The following is a 24,277-nucleotide window of genomic DNA, read 5'->3' as shown; positions in this document are numbered from 1 at the left end:
GTCACAGCCATTCATGCTAAGACAACTGAAGAGAGGGTCCCAATGTAGGTGTGGTAGCGTCCATGTGCCTGGGATCAGCATTCAGTAGCATTGCCCATTGGGGTAGTGGAGCACCCATAGGGACACACATCTCAAAGGACCTCAGTTACTGCACAGGGTGAGCAACCCTCTCTTCAAGCAGTGTCCCCATGAGTGCTTCACTGTAGGTGACTGTAGAGCAGTACTCCTAGATGGAAGGCTGGTGCTTTGGAGTGCCATCTGCTAAGGACAGGACAGTGCGTCCCAGTAGGGCATCTGATGCTGCGTCGTGTGTGATCGTATAATGTTGACTAAAGGTGTCTGTGGACCTCCAGGTGGCCACCTTATAAATATCAATAATTGACACATTATTTAGAAAAGCTATTGAGGTAGACAGCAAGCAAGTGGAATGCATACAAGTTCCAGGTAGGGGCCGAAGTTTGTGTTATTGGTAGCAAAAATGGATGCAGTCCAAGATCCATTTTGACAAACATTGTTTGGATACGGCTGATCCCTTTGATCTTTCAGCAATAGAAAGGAATAAGTGTAGCAACCCTCTGAATGATTTAGTTCTGTCTATGTAAAAGGCTGGTGGTCGTCTTACATCTAAGGTGTGTAGCATGGCCTCATACTGGTTGCCATGTGATTTAGAGAAGAAGGAGGGAAGGTGGATAGGTTGGTTTAGATGGAGAGGAGGATGGTACCTTGGGTAAAAACTTTGAGCGTGTTCGTAACTTGACTTTATCTTTGTAAAAGATTTTGTTCAGAGGGCACCTATTTTGTACAGAGGACACCATGAGGGCACCTATTTCTCCTACCTGTTGGGCAGATGTGATGACTATGAGAAAAGTTGTTTTCATGGATAGATGTATGTAAGAGCAAGTCGCCATAGATTCAAATGGTGGGCAGAGCGTAAAATTAGGCTGAGATCCCAAGATAGGGTGGGATCTCGTACCTCAGGGTAAAGAGTCTGAAGGCCCTTAGGGAAACTTTTTGTCATTGGGTAGGTGAATACCGAATGACCATCTATCTTAGAGTGGAATGCAGTAATGGCGGCCAAACATACACAAATGGAGTTTGCGGATAGTCCTGATCTTTTTAGCTCCAGGGTGTAATCCAGGATGAGTGGCAAAGGAGCTCTCATTGCTAAGACATGTTTTGTGTCACACCAAGTCCAGAATCTTTTCCATTTATGTAGGTAAGTATAGCACGTTGTTGAACACCAGATATTTAAAAGAATCTCCTTTACCTCTTCGTAACAAATCATCTCCGTATCCTGGAACCATGAAGGAGTCATGCCTTCAGGTGGAGTTTTAGATCTCAGTGGACAATTTGGCCTGCATCCTGTGATAGGAGGTAGGGCACCAACTGTAGGGTGACTGGTGGACAGACCACCAGGTGTAAGAGGTAAGGATACCATATTTGTCGTGACCACGTTGGGGCTATGAGAATGACTCTGGCTTGTTCAACTAGTATCCTGTGAAACTCTTTGAATAGTAGGGGAAATGGTGGAAAGGCATAGAGGAGAGGTGCATCCCATGAAATGAGGAAGGAGTTCCCCAGAGATTGGTGACCTAGACCCACGCTTGAGCAGAACTGTGGGCATCTGGCGTTCTTTGGTGTGGCAAAGAAATCTATGTTGGGGAATCCCCAGTGATTGAATATGTGCGGTAGGGCTCTTGTGTCTATCTTGTACTCATGTTCTTTGAGAACTTCCTGCTCAGTGAGTTGCTGTGGTGTTCTGGTGTCAAGGTAGGTATACAGCCGAGGTGTTGATACCATGTTGGATGCACCAGTTCCACAATTTTAGTGCTTCTGTACACAGAAATTGAGACCTCACTCCCCCCGTCTGTTGATATAAAACATGCAAGCGATGTTGTCCATCATTACCCTTATGGTATTTTGTCCAATTATTGGTAGAAAGCATAGGAATGTGTTGCAGACTGCACATAATTCTAGGAGGTTGACGTGCAATGTGAATTCCAAAGGGGACCACTTGCCCTGTACCATGTAGGTCTGTAGATGTGCTCCCCAACCTATTAGGGAGGCATCAGTCATAAATATCAAGGATCATCATGGTTGAAGGAAGGGAACCCTCATGAAGATATTCTGGGGTTGTGTCTACCAGTGTAAGAAGTCCTTGACCTTGATTGGTATCGATAGCTGTTTATTCAGGCTGTGTCTGTGGGGTTTGTACACTGTTCGTAGCCATTCCTGGAGGCAGCACATATGTAATCTGGCAAGTTTTACCAAAAATGTGGTCACCGTCATATGACCTAGCAACAACCGTAGGCAAATTCTGGTCCTCACAGTGGAAATGAAATTGACTATTATGGAAAATCTGTGAGCTGTGAGGAAGGTTCTGGCCTTTATAGCATCTAGCTGGGGCCCAATAAACTCAAGTTGTTGTACCGGTGTCAGTGTTGATGTTTATATGTTTATCTGGAGGACAAGTTTCAAGAAAAGATCTGTTATTTTTATTATGGCTTGGAGCGCATCAACTCCGGATGGAGCCCTGATGAAGCAGTCATCTAGATACGGGAATATTATAAGCCCTTGTTTGCAGCACCACTGCCAGGACTTTGGAAAAATACTTTTGTTGCCATAGAGAGGCCAAAGAGTAGTACCTTGCATTGATAATGGCTGAACTACAGAACAAATCTGAGGAACCTCTTGTGGGAAGGGTGTATGGTAATATGAAAGTACACATCTTGAAGTTTGAGAGCTGAGAACCTGTCCTCCTGTTCCTGTACTGGGATTATTGTCGATAGTGTGACCACCCTGAACTGTTCTAGTTTGACAAACTTGTTGAGGTTCTTCAAGTCTAAGGTAAATGTAGCGGGTGGAGACCTCTTTTGGATTAGAAAATAGTGGGAATAAAAGCATTTCCTTCTTTGTTGGAATGGAACCTGCTCTACGGCTTCCAGTCGCACAATATGGTTTATTAGAGCTGTCGATAAATCAGTTAACTCATGAGATTAACTCAAAAAACTTAATCATGATTTAATCGCACTGTTAAGCAATAGATTGGCAATTGAAATCGAATCCCCATTGCTGATGATTTCCAGTACCACATGTCAAGAGGTGATCTGCCACCATGTCGGGTAGAATGAAGTCAGAGAGTCACCAAACTGATGGATTAATTCAAGTGGCTACAGCATCTGGACCGGGGGAGGCATCTCGGGGACTCAACCAAATTTTCAAAATTGTTGTTTGGAGGCAGATGGGTGGTCAGTGCATTTGAGGTCACTCTCGCCTACGTTGTGTATCATAATGCTGTTAAGGAATGAAATGTGGAGGGCAAGATCTCGGGATAGACTGATATCTACCCGGTCTTCTCTTTGGTGCTGGTGTATAGATGGCAAGTGAATAGAGAGTCACTCTAGAATCCTTTAATGAATGAAGGGATTCATCAATGTGCTCAGCAAAAAGTTTAGACCTTTCAAATAGGAGATCTTCCACAGTTGTCTGCACCTCCTGGGCAACCTTGAGAGGTGAAGCCATGAGACTCGTCTCATTACCGTAGAAGTCACAATGGACCAGGCCACCATATCCCCAGCATCCAGAGAGGCTTGCAGCGCCATGTGTACCAGGAGTTGTCCTCCTGTCACTAGTACTTGGGACTTCTCTTTTTTATCTGGGAGAGACTGAGTGAATTCATTGAATTTGGAATAGTTCATATGATCATACTTGGATAAAAGTACCTTGTAGTTATCTATTCGAAAATGGTGCATGGCTGAAGAATATGCCTTGAGACCGAAGAGGTCTTGTCTCTTCCAGTTCTTGTCATATGGGGTTGTCCTAGGGTGGTGTCATCATCATCTCGTGTCGACTACATTGACCACAATGGATAAGAGACTAAGAACTCCATGTCCTTGGCAGGCACATAACACTTCTTGTCTGCTCGCTTCCTGGTAGATGGTATCGATGCAGAGGTTTGCCAGATCACCTTAACTGGTCCAACAAGGCCTCATTGCAAAGATGGTACTTCAATCAGATGTGGAGGCCTGTAATGTGTCAAGAAACTTGTGTTGTTGCTCTCTAACTTCCTCCAGTGGGATCAGGAGAGTCCGCAATCCTACAGAAAAGTTCTTCAAATGGCTTAAAATTGTCAGCCAATGTTGGAGGTGGTGGTATGACGGCTTCATCAGGGGAGGATGAGGAGACGTTGGCTGGTGGTGTAATTTCTTCCTCCATTTCTTCTTCATGCTCTTCTAATAATTCTGGCTCTGGGTTAGGAGGCCTAGATAGCAATGAGGTTGGAGAGCGTATGTGTGTCTGTCTCTGATCGTTGGGCGGTTTGGGTAAGTGTGGCCTATATGCAGCCCAAGGGTCCCAGTAGGGCACATGTGGGGGAATAGGAACATGGGACTGCATACACAGGTACCCGTGCCAAGGACCTGGTTTGCTTTTGCCCTCGATATCCAAAGACCAGGGGTACGATTCTCTGCGTGGAGCCCCTGGATATGATGGGGGAGTACGAGGTACAACCAAGTACTTCTCTTTCTCTCACTGGAAAAGGGTGGTGTGGTCATGGATGGTGAAGAAGAGTTGCATCTCTGGGGAAGAGGCGTGAACCATTGGGAGCAGCGATTCTGGGTGTCAGAAAAGACAGTTACCTTTTTTCATTACTGGTGTTCTTTGAGAAGTGTTGCTCATGTCTATTCCATTGTGGTATGTATGCTCACCACATGCACCAGTGCTGGAATTTTTTCCCTCAGTGGTATCCGAAAGGGACTGACTCTGGAGTGGCACATGTATGCCACAGTATAAGGGGCGCTGCTGGCTCCCCCCACCCTCAGGTCCTTGCCGGAAGCTCCAACAGTGGGGAAGGAGGGTGGGTCAACACCAGTTGCGAGAAAAAGTAACACAGCTCTGCCAAATCTACTATCATCCTCTTGCCTGCTGGGTGATGGAATAGTGCATCATGAATGTGTGTATCGAAGACCACGTTGTGGCCCTGCAGATATCTCTTCATGTAAACAGTGCACCAGCGCTGGGAGCCATGCTTCCAGTGTTCATAGCTACACCCCTCGTGGAGATGGGGTTTTTTTAGAGCGCTCTCTCCCAGAGCTCTGCTGCAGCCTAACAAGCCTGTTAAAGCGCTGCTGCATGCCAGCGTAGACTAGCCGTAAGTCTTTCTTAGGAGTGAATGGCAGTGAACTAAAATAGGAATTTGTTTTCCATAGTTCGTATCAGACAAATAAACCCACTACAGCCCACAATGGGATTAATATGAATTTTGAAACTAAAAAAATAAAAATAAAAACATTCAGGTCATTATTTCACTTCCTTAATTTTATGAATTAAAATATTTAAACAAGTCTTTATGGAGGAAAACAGATTGGAACTCACCGCTGCCTTGATATCAGATGGAAAAATACCTATGGAACTAGCACTGAATGCTATAGTCTGTGTAGGAGATCCTCATATCTAATCTCAGAGCTGTACTAGAGTTTGTTTTTTATAGGGGAAATTTAGCATTTAAAAATAAATTTTTACAAACATCTGCATAGTTGTATTTATTTACAGGTGTTTCAGATATATGGTGCATCAGCTATACACAAAACGTTGCTTTTGAAGAAATGAAAGTATTTATGCAATGATATTGACTTTCATTGGTAACTGTTTTCATTTTACATATTTCAGTTCTGTTGAACTTTGTACCAGTATTGCATATTTACCACACTTTGCCAGTTGACCATATCTCCTTGGGAACGACCTAGATTTCAACAGCAGAAGAGCTGCAACTCAGAATGAAGGAACTTCACTTGTTCTCATTGCTACTCTATCCAATGCTAAAATACTCAGTCTCAAAAATGTACAAAAAAAAGTTAAGAAAACATTCTTGAATTGAATAGTTTTAGGATTCCTGGTAAGTTTCTGCCCTAGATGGTGAAGTTGTTAGCTAAACTTCTATTGGTATGTGTATGTGTGTTCATTCAGATTAACAGTTTTGTGACTGAATCTACTCTAGTTTTTGTAACTAGCCTGCTATTACTGTAATTAGACAATCTTTCTATCAGACAGGATTATAACAACTTCAGGGCTGTCACTTCTAATATCTGTCACCACAAAATGTAGTCAGGGACTTTAATATAGTCCTACAGATTATCTAACATCTTGTGGATTAATACTCTAATGATATTTTCCCCTATTTCAAGTTCATAAACTCTAATTTTTTTAGATAATCCAGTTTATGTCCTTGCTAAAGATAAGTACCTTTTTTCTTCTGTTTTACTATGACCCAAACAGGGCCAAACAGAGCAAGCTGGTGCTTGGGGCGGCAGACTGTTCGAGGCGGCATTCTGCCCAATCCTAGGGCGGCACGGCCGCTTTTTTTTGTTGTTTTTTTTGTTCTTGTTTCGCTCCGGCTGCCCTGTAGGGGGCGGCGGCGTGGAGAACCAGAGCATCCTGCAGTGCAGTCCTCTTCCTTCCCCCCGCCGACCGGAGCGTAGCCCTTGCGGCAGCGCAGTGGGAGGGGCCGCGTGGCAGTGCCCCTGCTGTAGCCCTGGCCGCCCCCTTCTCTCTCTCCCCCGCCCGCTCCCTCCCTCCGCCTCAGCCGGTCCCCCTGCACCCGCACTCCAGCCGCGCCACAGGTTTGTTTTTTTTTTTTTTGCTTGGGGTGGCCAAAAAGCCAGAGCTGGCCCTGGACCCAAGTGATGGAATTTGCACCACATCACTAGGAAGATGGGACCAGAAAAACAGATTTTGCGGTCATAAAATTCTTTTCAGTAGTCAGTACAATTTTTTCCACCGTTATTCCTAGTTTTTCCCTCATTATACACCTGTTTTATGGTGTTTGTTTATCTAATTGGTTGTCTCTAAATCTCCCTTGCTCGAGTTATTTAAACATGCATAGTGAAAACTGTTTAAAAAAACAATAACTACTAAACAGTGATGTACCACAATCATTATCCATGTCCTTTCTATTTACTACGCCTGTGTGCCATCTGCTGACTTTATCAGCAATGTTAAAATGAGCAAAGTTATCCAGACTAACTAACTAAAAAATATTTAACTGCCATTAATGCTGTTAAACATCACCTCTATTTACTGTTAGAATAAAAAGTATTTCATTATTACTGTAAGAAATGAATACAACATCCACCTTCTTTCCAAATATAGAATAGAAATTAAATGGCAAAATACTTAGTTAACACACAGTAAAGGTTGCCTGGTGATAGCTCATGTTAATCAATGGGACTACTCACAGTAGTAAAGTTAAGCACATGCATGTTTGCAAGATGAAGTCTGTGATAAGTAACAAATTGTGCAAAGCATGAATTACATTTTTGAAATTTCAAGGTAACTCTCAGTTATGAGAAATTTAATATCTAAAATTCTCCATTATTGAGAGATGAACTCTTTCAGCAGGATAATCTCGGTCTACTTCAGTCTTTGTGTTACTGGAAGACTGGAAGGCACTTGCTTCAACATTTAGGACTACATTTTCAAAGTCATTATGGATGTCTCAATTGTGTGAGCAACTTGTCAGAGTAAGGAGGCCTGATTTTGCAGAGGGTGGGGTGCTAAGCACTTTCTGAAAAAGTAAAAATTGTTTAAGGTATCTCAAATTTGACAACCCAAAATTGAAGCACCCCCAAAACAGTAGTCACTTTTGAAAATTTAAGTCGTAAAATTACAGTATAGCTACAGTATATCTGCAATAACTATATAATTGTCATCCCAAACTTCAAAAACAACACTCTTATTGCATACATACTTTCTAACTGCAGAATACTAACCAAAAAAAAAAAAATCTTGTTTCATTTGTATATAAGTATTAGTTAAATCTTCTACAGTACTTCTGCTATGGCATATATTGCATCCGAAGAAGTGGGCTGTAGTCCACGAAAGCTTATGCTCTAATAAATTTGTTAGTCTCTAAGGTGCCACAAGTACTCCTGTTCTTCTTTTTATTGATTTCGAAAGCATGCTGTAATTGCATTAATTTTTCTTCCACAACTGCAACTTGCATATACCAGCATTACCGAAGGCCCTGTGTGCTTTGCAGTAAGTTAGACCTAATTTCTGTGTCATTTTTGTATGGCAACATACAAATTGTGTCAGGTTCAACTAAGATCAAAGGGAGGCTTCCATTGAATTAAATATGGCTACTACCATCAGAGTAATATTTTGATATTACAATCAATTTATTCTATGCTGCTCCAAGTTTTCAAATATTAAATGATAATATTTGCACTGACTATATATAATTGCACTTATAAGTTTTAATGGGGAAGCTGGAACACTTGGCAGATTAGCAGGATGGACAGTTAAGGCTTAAGACAGCCAGGAAACCGCAAGAGTGTTCTGAACGAGACAAAATCATCATTTTAGTCAGTCCAATTTGTACACTGTCTGAAACAAGGAGCTAATAGGTAGAGCCCTTCACAGATACAAATTTATATCAGGAGATGCGGATATTCGCAGATATAAATCGGTATCCGGAGAGGTGTAGGGCTCTACCAGGAACCACAGAGACGAAAGGAGCAGCACATCGGGCCACCACTCCCAGAAGCCAGCGCCCTGCACCAGGGTGTGGCTGTACCACCCACTGCCCTGCCCACTGGGGCAGGCACCAGGCTTACCAGCGGCTATCCCTGGTCATGCTTGTGTGTTCAAGCAGCTCGCATGCCCCCAGACAGGAGAGAGAGACTGCTGCGTGGAAGGGACTCCTGTCTGGGAGCGTGCAAGCCGCTTGAACTCCCACAGTCCCACACAGCATTTTTCAGTGTCTGCCATCTCTCTAGAAGCATGGCATCTGCAGCACTTAACAGAGTTCTCCTCTGCATTGCTAATATAGGACATACAATTCTCCAGTATTTGCACAGCTTAAGGGAGTACTGCTACAAGAGGGACTACCATGTGAAGATGTTTGAGCACAGTACTGAATGTTGATAGTGAAAAAACAATCCAAGATCATAGCTGGTGTTCATGGAGCATTATCACATAGTGGAGAGCAATTACTAGGCCTGACAAATAAGCACTGACTGGTAGGATTGCACTGTAATGCAGATTTGGGATGATAAGCAGTGGCTGCAGAACTTGCGGATGCAAAAGGCCACATTCCTGGGGTTGTGTGCTGAGCTCACCCCAGTCCTCCAACACAGGTGTACCAAAATGGGAGATGCAGTGACAGTGGAGAAGTGAGTGGCAATCAAGCTCTGGAAACTGGGAACACTGAATTGCTACTGGTCAGCAGGCAATAATTTGGGAGTTGAAAAATCCACAGTGCAGGCCAAGTATGTAAGGCCATTAACTCAGTAAAGTATAGGAAATACTGGACGGACGTGCAGCAATGGGGTTATCTGTGGTGGGGAGATAGGGGTATGCATACCATCTATTTTGGCACTGGCTCACCTTGCCAGAGAGTATATCAACAGAAAGGGCTGCATTTCTTTAGTAATGTAAGCACTAGTGAATCATGTGGGGAGCTTCACTGATATCAATGTGGGCTGGTCAAGGAAGGTACAAGACACTTGCATCTTTAAGAACACAGGACTTTTCAAAAAGCTGTAAGCAGGGAGTCTTTCCCAATTGGCGGATTACTATTAGTGATGTCAGAAGTGATTCTGGGGGACCCAGCATATGCCTTGCTCGTGCATCCGTACACTGGCCACCTCAATAGAGCCAAGGAAAGGTTTCACTACCAGCTCTGCTGGTGCAGAATGACTGAGTGTGCCTATGGTAAACTGAAGAGACACTGGTGTTGTTTACTCACTTAATTCAATCTCAATGAGAAAATCATCCCAATAGTTATAACTGCATGTTGTGTACTGCATAACATCTATGAGACAAGGGTGGAAAAATTGCTGCCAGGGTGGAGGAGTTTAGGTTGACCATCTGTCTGCTAAATCTGAACAGCCAAATGACACAAGGGCTACTAGAAGAGGCAACCATGGTACTGTGCAGCTGAGGGAGGCTTTAAAAGAGCATTTTACCGGTCAGCCACAGTAGAGTTCTCTGTTGCTTTTATGAAATAGTGTCTGTTCTCTGTACTTCACATTATATATTGGTACGGTCTCTGCCTGCTGTTATGAATTCTGTAATGCTTGGTGTATATTTATGAATTTGATTGGCACTCTGCCTTCCACTACATACTCTGCAATGCTTGATGTGAACTAATAAAAATAGTCTGGCTTTACAAAAATAGAACTTTATTGTGCGCAAAACAGCAGTTAACAAAATTAAACTGCAAATACACACATAGCATGTTAAGAAATACTTTTGCCAACAATCCCAAATGAAAATGGAAGTAAACAGTAAACATGTATGTCCATGTATGTAAATAGTTCAGTGCAGTGCATTGTGGCTACATACACATTGATCTGTGGTTTCAACAAGTTAGTGTAATGTGTAGAAATAGTTCTTCTTCTTGTCCCCCGGCATACAGTGATGGGGTAAGAATGTGCAGCACAGTGCCACATGGAATATTGTGAGTTGGAGGAAGCAGCAGCTATGATGTTCTCCAAAGACTGCAAAGATCTTTGGGACTGTAGATCAATCATACTCTGCAACATTTGTGTTTGTTTCCTGAGCAATCCCGTTATGTCCTGGTGCATTTTCTGATGCGCCTCTCGGTCCTTTTGCCTGTCCTGCAATCACAGCTTTCTCCATTCATTTTCTCCTCGTTCACCTTGTGAAGGGCACCCCAACACCTGTGATCACTGTGCAAGGCAACTGTGGTTTGGAGGATCTCGTGGAACATATCCTCCCTAGTTTTCTTCCTTTTCCTCAGGATCAGGATCAGACATTCAGGGAAGCGGAGGGGTGACCCCTTTAGTCCAGCACACAAAAAGTTACTGATAAAAACAGATAGATATCCCATAAGATTTAGTCACCGCAGAAAGAGAAAGGTAAGTCTCAAAACTCTCTTTACATTATTCCAACAAATACCTTTAATAAATGCTTATTGACACTTTAGCTTTAGAGTGCCTCGCTACAGCACCGCTCTCCAGCTCAAACCATAGTGGGTATGGCATCACCAGGAGGAGGAGGAGGAGTGTTCTTCTGCACATTATTATTAAGTTAGGCACCCTCCCTAAGTATGATATAGGGAAATGGAAGTGAACATATTGGCACTATTTTCATAAGCAATGATTTTACCTGATCTCTCACTCCTGAGGGTGACGAAGGCACAAAGAGCCCAGGTTCTACTGGCATCCCGAAGCCGCCCAGGCCGAAATGCGGATAGGCTGTTTACCACAATGGTGCCTGCCAAACTCATTGCAGAGTGGCACGGAAAAGTGTCTTATTGTGATGAAAGAAACAAGGCTGAAAATCTCATGGAAATAGTCTGTTAACCTCTCCTGAAAAGTTTCATCGAGATCTCTCAAGAGGATAAGAGAGACATTCCTACTCTGGTCAACAGTATTCTGCACGCCCCCCTGCCTAGCCCAACAGGCTAAAAAACTGAAAAACAGATCCTGATTCTACCCCATTTATTCTACCACTACCTGAGTACCGGGCACAGATCTGAAATGGACTGTTTAACCAGACTGCCATACAACCCTTTTTATTTTCTATTATACCAGTAAAGCAATGAAAAGTCAATACCTCTTGAACTGCCTGACCCATTTGTATGTTGCCATTTTTAAATAGCAAACGAAGGCATGGGGAGGGGAGGTGAAGGAACAGATTAAGTTTGAGCGAAAGGAAAATAAAAAACACAAACTTTACAAGGAATAATGCAAGTACACACTTACCTGAATTCCCTTCCCTTTCGTCAGTAGGCTCATCTGGCTAGACTCCCACAGAATGTCAAATAGTTCCTAGCTCGCAGCAAGATTCGAGTCCCCTGCTGACTTCCCACCACCACCACCACCGTTCATGGCAGGGGTCTCGATCTTGGGTTGCTCTCAGCTACCCACCATCATTTGTGAATGTTGGTGGGTTAACTGCCAAGTACAGCACACAGTTCATTGTAAAAGCAGCAGATCTGCAGGGCAGAACCACATTCCCACGCTTTGTGATATTACTAGCTGACTTCTTTTGCTCTCATGTTGCACTGCTGCTGATCCCTGTTGTGCCCCTTTTCCATCATCCCCTGTGCAATCTGCTTATAGAGGACGATGCTTGCAGAGCCTCTTTTCCCCACAAGCTAAGCAGATCCAATACTTCTTGCCTATTCCAGGCAGGAGTGACTCTAGTAGCTTTCTGTGTAGGTGGAACTGGCATGATCAGTAGGGCAGCTGGATCCACACAACAAAAGGAGAGCTGCTAGATATGCTCAATGAGGAAAAGGCATTTCAAAAGACACACAAGAATTGTAAAGGGGTGGGTGGACTTCTGGACTCTTCAAAATTGTGACCAGAGGAGTCACTGTCTCAGGGACAGGGTACTTGAGGGACAGGTGCTGGAAGATTGTTAGGGTCAACACAACTAAGGCACCATCTACACTCACATACTTTTGGGGGGTAGTGTTACTGCATCATTGTAATAGGCCACTGTGGATTTACATCAGCCTAACTTTGTAGTGCAGACCAGGCCTCAGTATTGCGTGCCTATGGTATTCAATCATACCCATTCCCAGCTCCCAGTACTGACCTGGCCCATCATGCTTAGTATGACATGGCAGGAATTCAGTGAACCTCTCCTGGCAGAGAACTGATTTGTCCTGTCTGGGACTCTTGCACTAGCCTCTCTGTGGCAGTTAGTCCCTTCCATGACAGCTCACCCACACAACCATACCAAGTTTCACATCCCAGACAGCACTGCCCAAACTGTCCTAGAGTGCCACTTAGGCAGACAGGTAGATGGTACTGGGGATATACTTCTGATGTGCTTAACCTTTTCAATATTGCACACATCACTCACACTTCCAAAAGGAGCCCTTCTGTGGCCCTACACCAAGCAAAAGACAATTTGAGTGCACTAATGTGCACAGCATGCATATTTCCCAAGGAGAGGATTCAGTTCAAGAGTCAATGCCTGTTTCCCTGAGCCACCATGTGAATACATTGCTCAGTCAGCATCACTCAAAAATATTCCTGAGGAAGCAATGGCTCATAGATTGCTTGCAGAGATGCACACTGATATACTGAAGTATTTGTAGTACAGTAACTTTTGAAATGTGTGTAAACTGGTTCTAATTACCATTGAGTATCTAAACTTGGCATAATCCAACTATACACTACATGATGATTAGCCACCTTAGGTTTTAGCTGTGCAGTAAGAAAGTTATAGAATCTGAAGATTTTAAAAGCAGCTCAATCCGGGGTAACCTCTATCTCAGAAACTCATTGAACAAATGACACCAAAATTTGCACCACAATCTCTATCCCAGCCCCTTCCTTCAGTATACCAATTTTCAAGACAATTTCTCTGTGCATATGAATTTTAGAGCACTTTGAAAATTAAAGACAGTTCATATGGGGCTGAGGAGAAGGAGGGAAGGATGAAGTATCTCAGGAATCCCTTGACCAAGTTATTCCTAATTTATATCACAAGGTCAAACCACCATCTTTGCTGCATGCCATTTTTCAAGATACACTCCATATGCAGAAGGGTTTTAGAGCACTTTGAACATTAAAATCAGCTACTTATGATGGGCGTTATATATGAAGAAATTCTTGACCAAATGATCCCACAGTTACTCCTATATCTGTATCCCAGACCTTATGTGGAGTGAGTTTGGAAATGAATCTGAATATGCATGTGGATTTTAGAGCATTTTGAATTATCAGCTTTTAAACAAAAAGTTCTAACTTCAGGGCCAAACAGTGACATGCAGGAATCACTATAAAAGATCGGATCAATGCTGTCTGATAGCAGAAATGCAAGATATCCTGTACAACTGTAGAATAACTTGGCCCGCGGAAAGATTTTTCTTCCTCATAAGAGGCTGGCTTATCCCCTGAAACACGAGGGCACTATATTCTTAATTTTTTAAATTATATTTTATGTAACTAACATTATCTATATAAAAGTTTAATCCTTATTTTTAACCCTAGGAGGTCTATTGAGCTCAATAATATCTTGTAGCAATGAGTTTCACAGGTTACATAAAACAATTTTAAGTTAGTTGCCTCTCAATTTCATTGAATATCCCCTTTTTCATAGTTCTATGAGAAAGAATAAGAAAACATGGACAATGTACTGTCTCTATTCCGCTCAATTGTTCTGTATACTTCTATCATGTCCCCTCTTACTTAGCTCCTCCCTAAACTAAAAAGTAACAATATTTTCACTTGTGGAAATCTTCATTATTTTACTCATTTTCTGGGCCATTCCTGTTTTTTCTCTAACTGGAGCCAGGGAAAGGGACCTAGTTCTAGAAGCATTTCTCAAATGCGGCCACCAGGAGCTTTTCTTGCGGCCACAGCCCTCCTCCCCCGTTCTTAGATGCACTGCCTTAGTGTTGATTGCTGGGGCTGCCAGCAGGGGTTGGGCCCTGTCCCCCTCTGGAGACACCTAGGGTACAACCCTGGAAGAGCAGACAGTCAGTGGGTTCCCCACCTTCTCAGGGGCATTGGGGCTTAGGCTTTGGACTTCAGCCCTGGGGCAGCGGGGTGGCAGGCTCTGGCTGCAGGGCTTCAGGCTCCAGTTGCGTGATGGTGGGCCCCAGGCTCCAGCCGCATGGCTTCAGGCTCTGTCCGGCCACAGGGCTTCAGGCTCCAGCCCCCCACCGCCTCCACCAGCCACTCACTCACCCACATTGCTCCTGGCCCCCACTGTCACCCATCCAGGGCTTAATTAGTCCCCAGGCTTGTCAGGGCTAAGTAATCCTGCTGTGAAAAACAATATTTGTATGTTTGGTAATATTACTTTTCACAACAGATTTACTAATTAGCAATAAATAAATTACGATTGGGATGTGTATATGTGCATATTTTTGTTTTTCCTAAAGCTAATTAAATATTTTAGGAAAAAGTGTGAGAGCAGCCACCAGAAAGAGTTGATGGCCACACTCGGAGGCCACCAAATAATTTGTCTTAAGAACCCATAGTAGTGGCTGATCCTGGTACAAGAGTCAAAAGACTATCAGGATGGCATAATTGTTAGGCAGCAATCAACTTCTTCTCTGCTAATCAAGAGGTATTGAGCGTGATTCAGAAAAAAAACTGTCATTCTGCTTGCTGCCTAGTTAAATTTACCAAGACCCCAAGTGCTGAACATGGAATACAAGCAACGCAGAAAGGCTGTGTCTCCTGAATACTTTCATGGAACAAGAAAAATGCTAGTAACAGTGTGGGGGGGGGGGAGGGGGGGGGACAAAAAGTCCACAAAGCAGATAAACAATTTTATCAAGCATATGCTTAACTTCAGATCTTTTTGAAAGTTTTTCAATCAAACATCTCTGTAAGAGCGTCACTGAGATCTTAATAATGGTAGTTTCATCCAAAAAAGTTAAGTTTGAAGAAAAACTCTGGGGCAAAGTGCATATCAGTTCATGATCTGCAGATTTGATTTTGTTGGCACTTTTATAATTGAAAAAACAGTGCTTTACTAAAATTAAAAGGTGCTTTCACAATTACAGTGCCGCAAAATGCACAGACCAGATGAAGGGGCTTATCTGAAACAAGGGTAAGTGAGGGAGTGCAGAAAAGTTGTTAGACTTCTATAGTTGCAGGGATCACACTGGTACAGGTGGTCACCCTATTCCTCTAATAATTAATTAATGAAGGTCAAATGCCATCTGGCCCTGAGCTTCCTAAACACTAATTATCCATAAATAATTGGAGGATAAAAGGTTTCTCTCAAGTATCTTTTTCAAAACACTAATTTTTCCTCTTCACTTAATCGTAGCACTTCTCTCCCAGTAGAACAGTAGTGCTCTTATGTACTCTTATGTATGAGTGCAGACAGTTTCCCTGGAATCAGTAGTGCTGTTTTATAGATAAACACTCACGGTTATGACATGGCGGTAAACTGAAATATGGGTTAGCTAATTTGTTAGGAATAACAGTTTCTGCCTTATCTGGCCATAAAAGCAATGATAAACTCTAATTAAGTCATATATTAAAACAGGTCTAAAAAACATGACAGACACCTACTAGCCAGACACTGATACAGAAGATGGAGGGAACTGTCGATCTAGCAGGGCCAATGGCAAAGCCTAGAGAGAAGCCCAATCACTCCTTGCTACTGGGAAAGAGGAGGTGCTGGGATTCCAAAGAGGATGCCCTCAAAGTATACTTATATACTCCACCTTTCCTATAGGGCTTTGACAACTAGATGCTGAACACCTCTCCTAGAGCAGGGGTCTCAACCTTTTTCTTTCTGAAGTCCCCCCCCCCCCAACATGCTATAAAAACGTCACGGCCCGCCTGTGCCACAACAACAGTTTTCTGCATATAAAAGCCAGGGCCAGTATTAGGGGGTAGCAAGCAGGGCAACTACCTGGGGCCTCATGCCACAAAAGTCCCCACAAAGCTACATTGCTCAGGCTTCAGCTACAATCCTGGGGCCCTGGCAGGGCTCACGGCTTCCGCCCCATGTGGTGGAGCTTTGGCTTTCTGCTCTAGGCCTCAGTGAGTCTAATGCAGGCCCTGCTTGATGGCCCCCCTAAAACCTGCTTGTGGATCCCCAGAGGGCTCCAGGCCCCTGGTTGAGAACCACTGTCCTAGAGTACCGCTTTTCTCAAGATGATGTGGTGGAGTGTCCACTACCTTTGCCAGTGTTCCCTTGAAAATACCACCTCTTTTCATAGCAGGCTTACAAGTCATAACAATTTATTAAAAAAACCAACAATTATGCATCATTTAAGAAAAAAGTTTTGAGGTGGAGGCGTGGCTTTCCAAATGTGAGCTGAGTGTAACTAATGCAGTGTTGCCTTTGAGAGTCTGCAGACAGTCCAAAATAATGACAGATGTGAATTCCCCTGCTGCCATTTGTTACATGCAGCAGTTAATGCCAATGCACAATAATCATGGCACTTTAAAAGTCAGCATTAACTATTCCACTGCCGATCAGCTGAGCTGATAGGAAGAGAAATGGGGTGGGATTTTGAAAGAGATAGAGAAGAAAAATGAGGGAAGATATGGAACAGAAAAGGAAAGAAGGATGATGAAGGCAGGAAAAAACAAACAAACCAAGAACAGTGGTGATCCTAAAGGAGAGTATAAAATCATTCTTACTTAATATGACAATAAAAAAAACCAAACAAATAAAAATAAAAGTTTATTTACTACACAGGGCCATATTCCATGGTGGTTCTTTGTGAAAATCCCCCACAGCCATCTGTGGGAGTTTGGCTGTGGATTAAAGATAATATATAGTCCTAAATTTATATTCTGATCTACTAATCATAATTAAACATGGAATTCAGCCTCCTGTATAGAATGAATTTGGCAGCTCTGGTTTATGGCTTTCACAAAATGCAGCAGAGTAAAAAAATGACAGGATTCTTGTTAGTTTAATTGCTGCTATTTAGAACACTGTGACCAGCAATTAAACTAGTGAAACTGACCACAGCTCTATTACTTTCATTCCACTGTTTGGAAAAGCTGTAAACAGCAGCCTTAGCACTGGTGCTGCCTGTCCGCAAACTTGGGAAGACTGCACTGCATCAGTTGCATAAGCAAACATAAGGGCTAGAAATCTATTTTTTATTAATCAAAAGGTTACATTTTGCAAAAGCTGATAGGTTAGGATCCCACTTGGCCCAGAAAATTTCCAATTTATTACTGACAACTAGATTTTTCAAGCCCCGTCTTAACTACCCAGTGAAAATCTCTGAATTTCTGAAAATGTCAGTTGTTAAAGAGTGGAGTGGCTAACAGTACACTGAGTAACATGACTGATACTTCTGGAGATCAAGGGAAGGGGGAGAGAGACTTTGAAGGACAGGCATGCAAAAAGTTACATACAGTACAGCTGGGTTTTAAAAGGAGATTTAACTTATAATTTACATACGTTAAGGTAATACTAGTAAAAAACTGTAACAGTGTTCCTATTAACAGAGTTCATATTTTGGTGTAATCATTGTTTTGTTTTCAGCTTGAATGGAAAAGTGGCATATTTGCTTACCAAGCTGGTCAAGTAAAGTACTGAAATGACAACTAAGCAGTTTTTTTTTTTTTTTTAAGTTTTTTGCCTTCTTCTGTTGGCTTCATTTTCTGCATCCTAGTTTTAGGATGGATATCTTAAAGGAGCACTCAACACCTCGTTTTGGTTCTAAATATATATCAATTTTTATTTTGTAAAGTCTGTTTAATTTATTAATTTCTAAATATTAAAACAAGTTTATTAATTTATTTGAGAAAAGAACAAAGAAGTGGAAGACTCACCTCCTGCCCCCCTACTTTGGCCACAATAAGAAAAACAGTGGAAAGGTTAAGAGGACCTCTCTCAGCCTCCACCATTTTCTTTTCAAGAGAGAGGGAGGAAGGTGATTGGGACGGTGTTCCAACTCAGCATTCTTGCATGGAACACTGAGAAGGAGGAAGGCGTAACAAAACAGGCAGGTATTTCCCCCTCCTCTTTCAGTGTGTTCCACAGAGCCAAGAAAGCAATTAAGGACAAGGCTAGTGAAGAACAACAGGACCACTATGTCTCCATGACTCCTTCCAGGATCTGGGGAGCAGTAGATCACCTCTATCTGGGATCCTTCCATAGTACCCTGCTAGCACAGGCAACAAAACAGAGTTCATTTTAAGTCTAGTCTCAAATTGGCATGCAAGTTTGCTGACATTTTATTTGTTTCGTTAACATAGTTTTTAGAGTCTGACACTAAAAGTATTACTTTTACTACCTCAAAATATCCATTAAACTTCAAAGATACAAACTGAGGCCTACAACTGGCAGATTGCTCGAAGCGGGCAGACGCTAGATTCTACAAACTCTTACACATATGAATAGCTTTACACATATGCATTATGTTCATATGTATAACTGCATAATCCTAAAAACATTACTGGGCATAGGAACGACTCACAAAGCACTATGGTATCCAGTAGTATTTTCAGGATCAGACCATTATAATGAAGTCTAATGTATTGCATACACCACCACATGGGGAAGAGAGGTAATGGCATAAGGGTGCTAAAAATTCAGCTGGTTTTACAAGCAACAGGAGTACAACGTATTTTGGTTCTCTCATTTGACTCATGTCTTAGGAACGAATTTAAGTAAGCTATTGTGATTTTGAAAGGTGTTTGGACCCGCCACCTCCTCCCCAAAAATAAACAAATAAACCATGAGAAGCTTTCATTCTGTGCAAGCCCTCACCCCTCATTTGATCATAATTTAGTAGAACACTGAAATACATGAACTGAGTTCATATGTAGATTAATCTGAGTGGCTCACATTAGTGAGTTTATCAAATTCCATTTAATGAAAATCTCACGGAGTTTGTGAAAAATTATAACAGGTCATCAACAGTCAATTTATTCCTTCCCTAACAAAAGTGTTAATATCACAAGCAAAATGTAAGGTTGAATTATTTTTATTGGAAGTGCTACCCATCAATTCATATGTTAACTATACTAAATATATGACAGCAAAATCTAGTGAGCTAATTGTAGTATAATTGTGTAACCTGGATATCTACCCCAGAATACCCTTCTGGTGATTTTTCACTATGAATACAGGATCACCACTGAAATATGAAAATAACTTTTGGCAATATTTGTAGAACTCTATCAAAGAATTAAGCATTCTGTAACAAATTCATGTACTATTTTTGTCCATATCTTATTCTGCTAGATTGTTTTAACTAAATGCTTGTGTAATGGGTTGCACAGAAAGATGAATGCCTTGAAAATGTAGTTCAATTTAGATACCTATTTTGTTTTTAAAATAAAGATAGGTATATAGAAAGGAGTCAGTAAGTGGAACGCTGTAGTAGCTCACTATAGCATTTATAACAAAAGCAATTAATTGGTGCACGTTCTGTTAAACTACTGAGATTTTAAAATCAAAATATTAACCACTCAACGAGTCAGACGTTAAACAGCACCAGAGAGATTCCCAGGCACTTCTAACCTGGGTATTAACAGCAATAACTCTCCCTGAGCCCCATCACGCGCTGTACAGGAGCCCTAGACCTCCACTGCCAATGGGGGACAGGACAGGGAAGACAGGCTATAGGGTCACAGTCCTTCGCAGGGGAGATGTGGGGTGTCCCCTGTCCCGGCTGCGCGGAGGGAAGGCCAACAGAAATGTAACCATCGCCCTCTCCTCCTCTTTCACCTCTCTAGGTAAAGAGACATGGGCCGCCTCTGCGACTGCCCTGCTGCTTCCCATACGCTCAGCACGGACTCGGGTCAGGGCTCAGCCCCATCTACCCCCATGGCCAGGCCCAGGAAAGGAACAAACAAGGTTACGCGCCTGGCACAGGATACCACAGAGACCCTCCCCCTACACTCCCAGCGGTGCAGGGGCCCAGGGGCCAGCGGCCACCCCGCGCTCCCAGCAGGAGCCAAGGGGGGCAGCCCTGGTACAGCTCCCCTTCGCCATTTTGACCCGAGCGTCCCCACTGACAGGAACAGCGCCTGTCGGCCCAGAGACACCCTCTCTCCCCCCTCACAGCTGTGGGAGGAGAAAGTGTCCGCTCCGCGTCCCTCTCCCAGAGCAGGCGAGAAGGGGCCCCGCAGCCGCCCGTCTACTCGCCCAGTCGGGCTGTCAGGCCTGACCCCCAGGGAAGCGGCTCTGGCAGAGCCTGTTTGTGTCCTTACCGTGGCCCGAAAGCCGCCGCTGCCCCTCTCCGCCGAGGCTCCTCACCCCTCCGCCGCACAGAATGATGCCATCTCACGGCGGAGGCATCGGCGGCTCGCGCACAACAACCCCCTCCCCCCACACCAGCCGTCGCGCGCCCCCAACTGCCAGCGCCGACTGAGCCGGACCCTGAGCGCGCGCTTCTGCGCGCGTCCGCCAAGGGAACAGGAACTTGTAGGAGCAGCGGCTTCTGCCTCCTCGGCCTGAACCAACTTCTCTACGGGGGGGACTAGCCCAACCTCTCCAGCGAAAGGAATGGGGGAGGGCTTACGCTGCAAGGGCTTGAACCATCTGGGTGCCCCGAACTGAACCAACCTCTATAGAGACGGGAGCTGGAGGTCGGTGGGTTTCCTCCTGATCACTCTGGCGTGGTCCAGTTGGTGAGGGGTGAGCGTGGCATGGGGCAGCGATGCCATTTAGAGGCAATGAACCGAAGCAGCTTCTGTGCTGGGCGAGGCATTAAGCCAGCGGGCCCTGGTACCCAGTACTTGGGTTCACTAGGTAATAATTGCCTGCCTCTGCCTTCGTGCCCCTCGGATAAGGTTAAACACCATCGCCACTTCCACACCCACTAAGTGATTCTAGGGTTTGTAGGAGGGCCTGCAGTAGCTGTGGTATGTTAGACTGTGTGGGGGTTAAGGGGGTTATATATAAAGGAAAAGTTATTCACTGCCCTGCAAGATACTAGTGACAGCACAGAAGAGTGAAAGCTGAGCCCAAGGGAAGGGAAGGGACTGGATTTAGCTTAGGCCTAATCTGCACATAGATTTTGTACCAGGTTTACAATTTTGGTTGAGGGATTTAACTTTTTACCAAGCATTACGGGACTGGCACTTAGGAGCCCCAGACGATTGTGCCATGTAGGCACCATAGAAACACAGAATAAAGAGACAGTCCCCATAGTTATACTAGTACAGCCCCTAGTGCAGATGCAGTTATTATGGCATAAGAGTGCTTATACCAGTACAGCTTATTCCACTTCCCCTAAGGGAAGCAGTTATATTAGTATAAGCACATGTACTGATAGAACTGCACCTGCAGCAGTGAAGAAGATTCTACCACTTTAACTTTTGTATTTATATAAGGCCTTTGGAATGGACTCATTCATTAGAGATTTGACATCCTGCTCTTTAAATTAAGGGACAAGACCTCAGCCCCAGCATTTACCATTAGACATTTGTCATTTCTAAGTTTACAAAAAAAAAAAACAAGTTTAAGATTCTTTTTAGGCATTATGAAGACTCAATTGGAAAAATAAGCTACAGACTGTAAAAAAAAATCATTTGCTGTTCACCTTTAAGAAATGTTTTCGACTAAGCTTTTCTAGAAGATAGAACGGAAAAGTAGGGTCTCTCTTAACCAGATACAGTGGTAGGAGTTTCTGTAAACTAAAAATAGTGGGTATTTATATGAATTTTTACACAGTAATTGTAGCATGGGAGATGTGGGCTGTAGACTCAAACTCAGAAATCTGTTGCAGGCAGTAAAAAATAGCAAACTTTACTTAAAAACGTAATAAATTGATTTGATTTACAAAGCTCAGGAACTATAGCTATCTTTTTATAAATCCCAGCCTTAAGTTAAAGAAAGTACCAGGCAACCTTCTGATCTTAAGTCTAAGTAAAAAATCCTGTTTTGAATTGACTGACTTCTTTGTTCTTCTTTTTTATGCTTTATAGTAGTGGTTCTCAAATCTGGTCCGCTGCTTGTTCAGGGAAAGCCCCTGGCGGGCCAAGGGATGTGCTGGCCGCCCTTCCTGCAGCCCCCATTGGCCTGGAGCAGCGAACTGCGGCCAGTGGGAGCCGATCAGCCGAACCTGCAGACATGGCAAATAAACAAACCGGTTCGGTGGACCGGCTTTGAGAACCACATCTTTATAGCAAAGCAGACTCATCTACTGAGTATATTACTGCCAGCTGCTATATTCCCTGTACATTCATGCCACTACACTCTCTTACCTTGCTCTATATCCTTAAAAAAAAAAAAAAGATTTTTTTTCAATAGTCTCACTAACCCCCTCATAGTATATTCTATCACCTGAGAGCATCTAAATACTTCATAAAGAGCCTTTCTGCGAACACTGCTTCCATTCCCATATCATGAGATCAATAGTGCCTTTACCTGTGTTACATAACCCATCTTTGTGTCTATTCAGTAAATATAAATTATTATTCAAACAACAGTGACCAGTTAGCAGTCTAAATATGAGTACATCACTGATTCTTTCATACCTGGAGTAGTGCATTATCCTCTATGTTGCGGCATACTTCATAGCATAGTCTTCCTCTTTTCCCCTTGGTCCACAATTCTTGCCATTCCTTTTTTTTTTAGTTTAATCCTTTTTAACTAAACTTTTAATTCTTGCTTATTCAATGGACTCTTTATATCAATTTCTCCATGCTCTAAAGCGTTTTCTTGCATCTCTATTGGCTATTTCATTGCCAGATATCCCAGCTTGTGCTGGAATCCCAGATAGAGCTGTGTACATGTCTGAACATAATAATTCTGTTGTCAAAAAAAATCTCATTTATTAGATCATTCCTGCTTTCTGAGATAACTCTTTTAATTGCCAGTATACTTAATAATCCAAAAAAATAAAAGCTAAGGTAGCCTTTATGTCCCAGATCCAGTTTAATGTTAACATTATTCTGCTGTCATAATACAAAATTAGATGTTCTCTTAGATTTCTTGACTTCACTCTGGGATGCAAAAGGCTACAACCACTCTTCTTGTTTTTTTCATCTTTAGATCCACCAGTACATATTCATATTCCATTTACCATTACATAAACTCAAACTTTATCTGTCATGCATAGGATGGCTTTCTTTACCTTTATTTTATTATATAATTCTAAATCAACATCCAGAGACATTATTTTCTGAGTATAATTTAGTGTCCTATAACTATAGATTTTAATCTCCTCTAGTCCTTCCTTTTCTCTTAACTCTTTTACCCACATTTTAACACTAAGAGCATGAGTGAGTTTATAGTATTTATGTTTCCTCAACTTATTTCCCAGTATTCCTCATATACTTGACTGACTGACACTTGTAGTTGGAGACTAACTTTATAGTCTATTGGCCTCACCCCTTTTTGGATTTGGCTAATAACTTTTTGCTCCTTGTTCATGTTTGTGGTGTTGTAATTTTAAAAAATATATTTTTCAATAGGAAGCAGAAGGTCAAGGGAATGTTTTGATTTGGAATAAAACTTTATGCACAGTTCTGGGTTTCTCCTGAATACCCCTTCCCCACTTTTACCTTTCCCTGTTACATGGACATCTGCCGCACTCTGGTTTGTAGATACAACCAAAGTATAGCCTATGCGTGGCCTTTAAAGTGATGTTTAATGAACTCTTAAAAGGCAGGCTTGTGACATTTTGTTTTCATATGATGTATAAAAAGAACCTGAATGCCACTTTTTTTTTTCTATGTGTTTTTGAGACTCTGGGTAGCAAGTGAAGTTAGGTGTGCAAAGTGTTTTGCAGGCTGGGAGCCTTACGTGTAAAAGAAGCTAAAAAAATTCATCAAAAATGACATCATCATAGGACCTAATCACATCAGCCATACCATCAGGGGCTCGTTCACCTGCACAT

At 42.8% G+C, this 24,277-nt stretch overlaps 1 protein-coding gene and 2 long non-coding RNA genes across 4 annotated transcripts in view; 1 reads left to right on the top strand and 2 right to left on the bottom strand.

The window, feature by feature from the left end:
• The window catches only part of WWP1 (WW domain containing E3 ubiquitin protein ligase 1), a gene marked incomplete in the record, with an annotated part of 149,162 nt that extends 128,348 nt beyond the window's left edge, over positions 1 to 20,814 (bottom strand). Inside the window, 2 exon segments of one of the 2 annotated variants that reach the window (XM_034763223.1) lie at positions 11,730 to 11,921; positions 20,643 to 20,814. In XM_034763223.1, coding sequence (XP_034619114.1) covers positions 11,730 to 11,762 — 33 coding nt within the window. 2 annotated transcript variants of the gene reach the window in all.
• On the bottom strand, positions 10,165 to 11,712 carry LOC117873636. Its single transcript, XR_004644779.1, has 2 exons — positions 10,921 to 11,712; positions 10,165 to 10,826 (listed from the first exon to the last, which is right to left on the bottom strand). It is a non-coding gene; the product is annotated as an uncharacterized LOC117873636 (long non-coding RNA).
• Positions 20,815 to 20,871: 57 nt separating the features above from the next.
• Positions 20,872 to 24,277, top strand: part of LOC117873635 — a 31,076-nt gene continuing 27,670 nt past the window's right edge. Inside the window, exon 1 of the long non-coding RNA XR_004644778.1 lies at positions 20,872 to 21,020. This is a non-coding gene — a long non-coding RNA (uncharacterized LOC117873635). The remainder of the gene's footprint in view (positions 21,021 to 24,277) is intronic.

This window comes from Trachemys scripta, chromosome 2 (assembly GCF_013100865.1).
Source record: "Trachemys scripta elegans isolate TJP31775 chromosome 2, CAS_Tse_1.0, whole genome shotgun sequence".
Taxonomy (NCBI): Eukaryota; Metazoa; Chordata; order Testudines; family Emydidae; genus Trachemys; species Trachemys scripta.
The sequence above is the reverse complement of the archived record's forward strand: the minus strand, read 5'-3'. Positions and strand labels throughout refer to the sequence as shown.